Source organism: Aquarana catesbeiana, linkage group LG01 (genome assembly GCF_042186555.1).
Source record: "Aquarana catesbeiana isolate 2022-GZ linkage group LG01, ASM4218655v1, whole genome shotgun sequence".
NCBI lineage: Eukaryota > Metazoa > Chordata > Amphibia > Anura > Ranidae > Aquarana > Aquarana catesbeiana.
This window is the reverse complement of record NC_133324.1, coordinates 847,027,163-847,037,271: the sequence shown is the minus strand read 5'-3', so window position 1 is coordinate 847,037,271 and position 10,109 is coordinate 847,027,163. Positions and strand designations below refer to the sequence as shown.

General features: G+C 42.0%; 1 protein-coding gene across 1 annotated transcript; it reads right to left on the bottom strand.

Moving 5' to 3' along the window:
- Window positions 1–6,988: 6,988 nt before the first annotated feature.
- LOC141127869 (zinc finger MYM-type protein 1-like) lies at window positions 6,989–9,615 on the bottom strand. Its single transcript, XM_073614728.1, has 3 exons — window positions 8,471–9,615; window positions 8,284–8,386; window positions 6,989–7,516 (listed from the first exon to the last, which is right to left on the bottom strand). The coding sequence occupies exons 1-3, from the start codon at window positions 9,613–9,615 to the stop codon at window positions 6,989–6,991; spliced, it is 1,776 nt and encodes a 591-aa protein (XP_073470829.1).
- Between the last annotated feature and the right edge of the window lie 494 nt (window positions 9,616–10,109).

Sequence of the window (10,109 nt, the reverse complement as noted above, 5' to 3'; positions counted from 1 at the left end):
GCGGCCGGATCAGGAGTCTTGTAGAGTGGGAGAATTATCGCTTTATCCTTGGAGTTAATCCCTTTTTTAATGCATTCCAATATTCTGTTTGCTTTGTTAGCAGCAGCTTGGCATTGCATGTCATTGCTGATCCTATCATCTACTAGGACACCCAGGTCCTTTTCCATCTTAGATTCCCCCAGGGGTTCTCCTCTAGTGTATAGATTGCCTTCATATTTTTGCCACCCAAATGCATTATTTTACATTTTTCTACATTAAATCCAATTTGTCATGTAGATGCCCACCCCATTAATTTGTTCAGATCTTCTTGCAAGGTTTCTACATACTGCTTAGACGTTATTTCCCTGCTTAGCTTAGTATCGTCCGCAAATACAGAGATTGAACTCTTTACCCCATCCTCCAGGTTGTTTATGAATAAATTAAATAGGATTGGTCCCAGCACAGAACCCCGTGGGACCCCACTAGGGATGAGCTTCGAGTTCGAGTCGAACTCACGTTCGACTCGAACATTGGCTGTTCGCAAGTTCGCCGAATAGCGAACAGTTTGGGGTGTTCGCGGCAAATTCGAATGCCGCAGAACACCCTTTAAAAGTCTATGGGAGAAATCAAAAGTGCTAATTTTAAAGGCTTATATGCAAGTTATTGTCATAAAAAGTGTTTGGGGACCCGGGTCCTGCCCCAGGGGACATGGATCAATGCAAAAAAAAGTTTTAAAAACGGCCGTTTTTTCAGGAGCAGTGATTTTAATAATGCTTAAAGTCAAACAATAAAAGTTTAATATCCCTTTAAATTTCGTACCTGGGGGGTGTCTATAGTATGCCTGTAAAGGGACGCATGTTTCCCGTGTTTAGAACAGTCTGACAGCAAAATGACATTTCGAAGGAAAAATTCCATTTAAAACTACCCGCGGCTATTGCATTGCCGACAATACACATAGAAGTTCATTGATAAAAACGGCATGGGAATTCAACACAGGGAAACCCCGAACCAAAATGTTAAAAAAAAATGACGTGGGAGTCCCCCTAAATTCCATACCAGGCCCTTCAGGTCTGGTATGGATTTTAAGGGGAACCCCGCGCCAAAAAAAAAAAAAAAAACGTAGTGGGGTCACCCCAAAAAAAACATACCAGACCCTTATCCGAGCACGCAACCTGGCAGGCCGCAGGAAAAGAGGGGGGCCGGATGCTGGTGGGTCCCTCAAGATGACGTTGGAAAGCGAATGGCCACAACGGCAGACACCGCCCCCAATAGAACGTTCTATTGGGGGCGGTGTCTGCCGTTGTGGCCATTCGCTTTCCAACGTCATCTTGAGGGACCCACCAGCATCCGGTCTGCTCTCGGACTTCCAGTCTAATCATGCCTCTGGAACATCAATCATCACCCACCACCCAAGCCTGATTTGACCCAGTTGGGCGTACGCCCTCTTGGGTCCACGTCATCTGGTAAGCCTCCCTATAGTTGGTGGTGGTGTGTTTCTTCTGTGTTCACTCCAGATGTCACACATTTGATATGTTCCTTACACGAAGTCACTGAAATTACATCAACCACTTTATGAGTCTTATATACAAGGAGGACTTTCATTTATGCTTTTCCTTGATACCTTTTATCATTGGTTGGACATTACCTTCATGTTGAACTTTTAGCGCTACACATAATTTTTGTTTCATTCCTAAGAATACTACCTTGGAGGTCCTTTTCCTCAATTTAGCTCCTAAAATCATTCTTTAGGACACTCCATCTGCTTTTCACTTTTGTCATTGGTGCCAACGTGCACCATGACAGCTGGGTCTTCCCAGCCCCTCCCAGTAATCTGTCCACCAGATCCGTAATGTGCTGAACCCGAGCGCCCGGTAGACAGCATACAGTTCGGCGCTTCAGGTCTTTGTCACAGATTGCCCTCTCTGTCCTTCTAAGAACTGAGTCCCCTACCACCAAAATCGGTTTATCCTTTCCTTTCGCTCCCCCCCATTCTCACTGGAGGAGTTCTTCCCCTGGCAGCTAGGAGAGTCCCTCAGCTCCAGCAGTGCTGGTCCCTGGCTGGTTTCACCAATGTCACTCAATGGAGCGTACTTATTGGAATGCTGCAGCCCTGGATCAGCCTCCCTGGCACTTTCCCCTCTATCTTTCCTGACTGTCACCCATCTACTCTTTTCTGGTGCCTGCACCTCTTTCTCTCCACCTGCCTCTGTGCTGGCCCCTTGAGAGTCTTCTCAGTGCTGACAGTTGCTTCCCTAGATTTAGAACCTGGGCTTCCAGGGAAACAATGTGCTTACATTTTGCACAGCAGTGTTCGCCCTTGATTAGATGATCAAGGAACGCATACATGCCGCAAGATGTACACTGAGTTGCATTTCCACAGCCGCCGGGCATTGTACCTACAAATTTAATGAGGATTAGGGATTATACCCTGTCCAAACTCCTAACAACTAGCTTCCTGACACTAATACTCAATACACTACACAGGTACTCAACAAGACAATACACAGGAACTTGCAGACCGTGTGCACTCGCAGACCCACGTGCACTCGCGGACCCACGTGCACTCGCAGACCACGTGCACTCGCAGAACCTCATGCACTCGCAGACTCACATGCACTCGCAGACCACGTGCACTCGCACTACCCAGGTACTCATAATACACAGGTACACACAATACACAAGTACACACAATACTCAGGAACTCCCAATACTCAGGTACTCTCAATACTCAGGTACTCTCAATACTCAGGTACCCCCAATACTCAGGCACCCACAATAATCAGGTACACACAATACTCAGGTACTCCCAAAGTACTCCCAAAGTAGTAAAGTATATGTACTGCCTAAACTGGCAGACTGGCTGATGGCTATACTTCCAATAGACCAAAGAAGGGGGTGGGTCCATGACTGCCTGCCTGCTCCCTGACTTCTAGGTTGAGTATTGCTAGGTGTCATTCAACCCAGAAGTGAGGTGCCAGTTTTGGACAGGTGCCAACTTTCTGTGAAGAACAGCGATTGGGAGAAGGTGATTACTGCTGCAAAAATTGCAGGGGCTTAAGAAATTAAAAAAATGAATTATCTTTAGAAATTGGCTTTTAATAATCTGAGACGTTTATGGACTGGGGATCCTCATTTTACCCACCGTATAAGCTCAATCCCAAAACTAATATTTGTACTTTGGGTAGATATCTGTTGATAGTTAGCAGTATTTTATCCCTAGGGACTTTAGCAATTAGAACTCTGTTCAGTTTCCAGCTTGACTCCCTGCTGCAGCTACTGCCAGGGGGATCCTTCCCTTGTCCTGTTATGATAGCACAATTATTTAACTTTTTTTTTTTTTTTTTTTTTTATAGTGAAACTTCTTGAGAGATATATAAAAGACAGAAGCCTGAACAATGAAATTGTCATTCCGAAATCCCAGTAGGTAATAGTATTATAATGATAGCAAGGAATATTAGTTTTTGGATGGAGTGATCATTAAAATGTTCCTTTGTGAGGAAAAAAATCATTCCTACGTTGTTGCTCTCACCTGGTTTATTCAGTGTCTTTGATGTTCAAAACCATATCATAATATCTTGAGTGAAGCCTGAGCAAACAGCAAATGTAGTGAAGAAAATAATTTCAAGATAAATGGCAACCCCCGGAGACACCCCTGCTGAGAAATTCTCATGTGACCTTAGTCGGCTAATTGTGAACAAGCTTTTAGAAGCATGCATATCCGTAGGGAGGAATGAGATACCTTGCTTGATAGAACTCCCTCTGCACAGAGTATAACTCTTGCCCAAATATTGTATTTTTTTAAACTTGTGGTTAGCATAGAATTGTAAAGTATAGAGCAGCCTTTCTCACACTTTTCAATATGGAGGAACCCCTAAAATACTGTTCTGGTTTCAGGGACCTCCTACTTAAAATTACTGCATCTACAGCTCACTGCACTTTATGCGTGATGGTCAAGGAGAGTAATGCCATTGACATTTGTGGTCAGTGTGAATAATGTCACTCTTACAGATAGCTGAAAAGATCATTGACTTTAATGGCAACTTATCTGAGTGGCAGAAGCTGCTCTTTGCTCATGAAACCCCTAGCAATCTCAGGAGGAACCCAAGGGTTCCACAGAACCCTGGTTAGGAAAGGTTGGTCTAAGGCCTCTGTAAGGTTTTTATCTATGTTCTGGCTTGATATATTTCCTCAATTTCTCTGCAGGTGATCACTGCTGGGACATAAAGTGAGGGGTAATCTTTTCACAGAAAACACAGATGACATGAAAGTTCTTTCACATCCACTACAGTCTACAACAAAAGGGAGTCTAAATCAATGAGACTTTTGATGATTGTTTCAAAGGACTAAAAAAAAGATAAAAAAGGTAGTTTTTTAATGTAAACTGGCTTTATTTTATTTTTTTATATATTTGTCTCAAATAACCTATAATAACCATTTCTTAGAGGAGTGAATGGATCAAAAATTACCCATGACCTCGCCACTTCCATCTGCTTAACACATGCTGCATTTCATATCTGTTCACAATCTGTCATATGCCCACTTAATGGATCTGTATATCTGTACATCTTTGGCTCCCCATTAAACACCATCATTTATGATCCATATGTGTCCATGACACATGACATATGAATGCTAACCTTTAGGCTTAGTTTTTCCTGAATACCCTACTAATGAGATAGCTTAGCCCTACCTCAAGGGCTTTTTTATTTTAAAAAATGCATTCTGTACAATTCCACTGGTTACCATAGAGATTTGCAGCATGTCTTACTTATAAGAGTTCTAATATTAAGGTGAAGCCAGGTTATCTCATTTAGGGTATATTAAGTACATGAATTTCTAAATTGCTATTCAATATTAACATTAATATTAGAGGACCAGAAACATTTTATGGCCATTTTGAATTACATTTTTTTCTTTGCCTCTGGTAACAGTGGACTTAAATTGGAATACGTGTCCTTTTTCAAGTTTTCGCTCTCTCTCTCTCTCACTTCAGAATAGATTATGTACATATTTCTATCTATCTATCTATCTATCTATCTATCTATCTATCTATCTATCTATCTATCTATCTATCTATCTATCGGCCACTGTATTAGGTACTGTATGCCTGCTTAAAAACACAAACTGTCAAACAAAAATTGTTGGATGATTATTGGTAACAAATACGATAGTTGCACAAACTAAAGATCTCATGGGATTTTCACTCACAACAGTCTCTATAGTTTGCAGAGAACAGTGGAAAAAAAAAAACTTCCCATGAGTGACAGTTCTGTGGGCGAAAGCACCTTGTTAATGAAGGGAGAACTGCCAGACTCGTTCAAGTTGGCAAGAATCCACAAATGAACTGGGATTTTCAACCATCTCTAGGGTTTTGCAGAGAATGGTCCCAAAAAGAGAAAATATCCAGTGAGCGGCAGTTGTGTGGACAAAAATGCCTTTTTGATGTCAGAGGTGAATGGGCAGACTGGTTCAACATGATAGAAAGGCAACAGTAACTCAAATAACCACTTGTTACAACCAGGCTATGCAGAATGCAATCTCTGAATACACAATACATCAAAAATTCAAGCAGATGGGCTCTAGAGCAGCAGAAGACCACACCAGGTGCCACTCCTGTCAGCTAAGAACTGAAACTGAGGCTACAATTCGCACAGGCTCACCAAAATTGGACAATAGAAGATTGGAAAAATGTTGCCTGGTCTGATGAATCTCAATTTCAGCTGTAACATTCAGATGGTAGGGTCAGAATTTGGTGTAAACAACATGAAAGCATGAATCTATCCTGCCTTGTATCAACAGCTCAGGTTGGTGGTGGTGTAATGGTGTGGGGGATATTTTCTTGGCCCACTTTGAGCCCCTTCATACCAATCGAGTATTGTTTAAATGCCACGGCCTACCTGAGTATTGTTGCTGACCATGTCAATCCCTTTATGACTTCAGTGTACCCATCTTCTGATGTCTACTTCCAGCAGCATAATGCACCATGTCACAAAGCTCACATCATCTCAAACTGGTTTACTGAGCATGACAATGAGTTCACTGTACTCCACTGGCCTCCACAGTCACCAGATCTCAAATCAATAGAGCACCTTTGGGATGTGGCGGAATGGGAAATTCACATCATGGATGTGCAGCCGACACATTTGCAGAAACTGCATGATGCTATCATGTCAATATGCACCACAATTTCTGAGGATATTTTTTCCAACACCTTGTTGAATCTATGCCATGAAGAATTAAGGCAGTTCTGAAGGCAAAAGGGGGTCCAACCCAGTATTAGCAAGGCGTACCTAATAAAGTGGCCGGGAGAGTGTGTATGTATATATATATATATATATATATATATATATATATATATATATATAGTAATAGTGAGAGAGTCCCTGTCACTATGAAAAGGGATGGAAAATGGACACAGAGTCTGCATGTCAGCGGACTGCAGTGCTACAGAGCATAGCTTTAAAACAGAGAAAACTGTTTTGGCAGCTTTCTCCAGGTTTTGCTATGTTCGGATGGGGCTCTGTAGTTTGGAGATCCTGCAGAGACTTGGGTGGGATGGGATTTCTAACCCTGTGTCCAGGTCTTATGGATAGCCAGCAGGTTGTAAGCCCAGGTGCACACAGCCCATATAACGAGGGGCTGGTGACAGTGGCGGCTGGTGAGATTTTTGGATGGGGGGGCGCCAGACCCCGCCCATAAATTTTGACCCCTCCCACTTCTCATAAACCACACCCCTTATATAATCCACCCACTCCGTTCCCTGTATTCCACTTGCTTCCACCCATAGTGTCAGGAGTATACAGCTCAGATCACAGGACAGATTATATATCTAGATAAAATATTGAAAATGTTTAAGTCAACTGTTAAAGAATGCAATAAATGTACCACGAATCAGTGAATTTTTTTACAACAGCAAACAAACTTTATTGTACAACAAACAACAACAAAAAAACTCTGAAAAGGTGATTGAATACAAATGCACGCCACATTCACATTAGTGCCAGTAGAACTATTTGAAAATAAATGTTGCTCTCCTTTCTTTCTGGCTTGCAAATTTCTCTATGACCTTCTGGTTGAAGTCAGTCATCTCTGTCACCACTCTCTTTTCCATTGACAGCATGGCCAATGCATTCAGCCTCTCCTGGGTCATGCTATTTCTCAGAAAAGTCTTAATTCTTTTTAAGGTTGAGAAGCACCTCTCAGCTTCTGCTGTGGTCATGGGTGTGGTGATGAGGATCTTTAGCAGAGTGACAGTCTCTCTAAATACATGAACAAGATTGTTCTCCACAAACAGCTGGAATAGGTCCACAGCACCATTGCCCTTTTTGAACTCTTCTGTGCAGTAGATGAGATCAAGCTCTGTCTTTAACTTACTCTTATTGAGCATTGGATAGGCCTTCAAAGTCTCACTCAGTGCATTCTCCGGAAACTCCTTTGCGTACTGTTCAAACTTGTCTGCTTGAAGCAAGGTGGCACTAACAAGGTGTTTTGTGAAGGAGAAACGTCGCATGGTGTGTAATAATATGGTATCACAGACCTATAGAGTGAAGCATAAAAACAAAAATTAGGTAGTGATCACAAAATGTCAATGTCATCTGTGTTAGCTCCCTGAGCATCAGAAATGCATGAAACTTATACATATTTACTAAGAATGTCTTGTCCAATTGTATGGAGTTCTGAGAAATTATGGATTCAAAAACACTGAAACTGATCTCCCTTCATAACATTAAAACTGGCCATTTTAAAATATTCAGTTTTAAGTTATAAAGGGAGATCAGTTTCAGTGGTTTTGAATCCATAATTTCTCAGAACTCCATACAATTGGACAAGACATTCTTAGTAAATATGTCAAGTCTCATGCATTTCTGATGTTCAGGCAGCTAACGCAGATGAAGGCTGTAATACTAATGTTATCCACTAGAGGGAATAACAAATCCTTTTAGATCACATAATTTTTATATGAATATTGTAAGAAAAATATTTTTCTTTCCAATCTTCATATCTATAAGTGCAGGTTCACACAGTGGCGATTTGTCAGGCGACCTAGCCACCTGAAAAGTCGCCTCCTGGTCTGTACTATGGAACCGTTCTAATAGGAGCGACGCAAGTCGCTCCAACTTAGAAAAAGGTTCCTGTACTACTTTGGGGGCGACTTGCATAGACTTCTATACAGAAGTCGTTTTGCAAGTCGCCGTGGAAGTCGTGTGCAGGCGGTGAGGCGACCTGCAAGTCGCGCCGCTCTTGTGTGAACCGGGGCTAAGTGAGCTATCAAAAATACAAATATTGCAACAAATTAAAACTCACCTCGGTTGCAATGCGTTTCTGTTCTCCTGGATTCAGCGAGCCCCGCCTCTTCGGTTGAGAACCACCTTGACTGCTTTGCTCAACCAGGGATGGCATTGAATCTCTGAAAAATGTATGAGCAATAATAATAATAAAAAAATAATATTAATAACAACAACACATGGAAAAGGAGGAATGCAGCTGCTACCTGATCTGCTGTATGTCCCGCTGGAACTGCTGGATGCTCCCCTTAATGTGGACTGAATCTATGTCCTTCTTCTGGAGTTTGGCATAGAGGAGGTCCACATGTGGCATGATGTTGTGGAAAAGCGTAAGAAAGTATTTAAAATCTTGATCCACCAGCAGCGCGGCAAAGCCTGCTGCCTCTCTCATGGTAACAGAGTCAAAGTCATCTGAGTCTCGCATGGTTTCAAAACAGGGGATGAGGTCCTCTCTGTGCTCAAACACTGTATTGACGGCACGGCTGTGGAAGATCCATCTGACACTGCTTGATGTTGGTAGTCTATGGGCAACTACTTTATCAAGTACATCTGTGCGCTTGGGTGATCTTGCAAAAAAGCTGGCAAATCCTCCAAGGTTAGCAAAAAAAAGCCTCACTTTGGGTATTTGAGAAGTGGCCTGTTGCATTATCAGATTGAGCTGATGTGCATAGCAGTGGATATAATAGGCATTTGGGTACAAATCCTGAATCTGCTTTTGAACCCCTGAAGTGGCACCCCTCATCACGCTGGCTCCATCATATGCTTGGGAGATAAGTTTATTTTTCTGATCCCCTGGAAGGATGACAGCAAGACGCTCTTGTAGTGCTGTAGCAATGGAATCTGCATTAGCGGAATGTAGAGGGATAAACTCAAAAAACCTCTCCTGTACGTTGTTTTTGGCATCAATGTAGCGCAGCACAAGCACAAGTTGGCACTGTGTGGCAATATCAGTGGTCTCGTCAGCCTGGATTGAACTGAAATCGCTGCTCTGTGCTTCTTGAATAATGTGCTCCTTCACTACAGACAACATACAGTCCAACAGCTCGTTCTGCACAGTTTTTGAAGTTCCCTTAAAAACAGTGGCATTCTCAAGGTGCTCTTTCAAAACTCCATCAAGAGAAGCAACAAAATCGATCAAGCCACGGAATATCCCAGGATTATCGGAGCTCTCACTCTCATCATGGCCACGCAAAGCCAGCTCAAATGCACCACAAAATTTCACACAGTCTATTATTCGAGATAGGATGTGTCTATTTTTTGTGACCTCTTCATTATGTTTTCTAATGGCAATTCTGTAGCCTGCATCTAGCTGTTCACTAATGCTACACTTCCCAAAAAACTCGAGCCTCATAACATTGTCAAGATGGCTTTTGGTAATTTCATGCCGCTTGCACTTTTCAGTGAGATGCTTGAGGTCGTTAACCCCTGTTGATATCCACAGCGTGTCGGTGCCATGACTTTGGAATAGCAAACAGGGAAAACAATAATAGGCATGAGTCACATCACATCCAGCTAGCCAACTCCATTTTTTATAAGAAGCAGTGGAAAAGCTTCGAGTGTAAACTCGACCACGATCACTTGACCTCTGCTGAATTTGCAAGTTGGGTTGATGTGGTCCAAGCTCCTTTATCCTCTTTTTTTCCTCATCTGAACGCCTTGTGAAGGGAAATAGTTTCCTTGTCAAAAGAAGTTTATTGAGTATACAATGTTATAAAGATACATAAAGTAAGTTTACAAGGATCTATAAAGTAAGCTCATTGTTTTACAGTAGGGTTTATATAGGTAAATATCATGAAATTTCAAATATTAAACATTGGGTTCATGTAAACCTAAATTAAAGATATA

Bases quoted from the DNA above. Each gene is read 5' to 3' on its own strand.
- LOC141127869 (XM_073614728.1), bottom strand. From the start codon at position 9,615: ATGAGGCTCGAGTTTTTTGGGAAGTGTAGCATTAGTGAACAGCTAGAT. The intron at 8,387-8,470 runs GTAGCAGCTGCA...TACATTTTTCAG, and splicing joins CGGGACATACAGCAGATCAG to AGATTCAATGCCATCCCTGG. The intron at 7,517-8,283 runs GTGAGTTTTAAT...TTCACTCTATAG, and splicing joins AGAAACGCATTGCAACCGAG to GTCTGTGATACCATATTATT.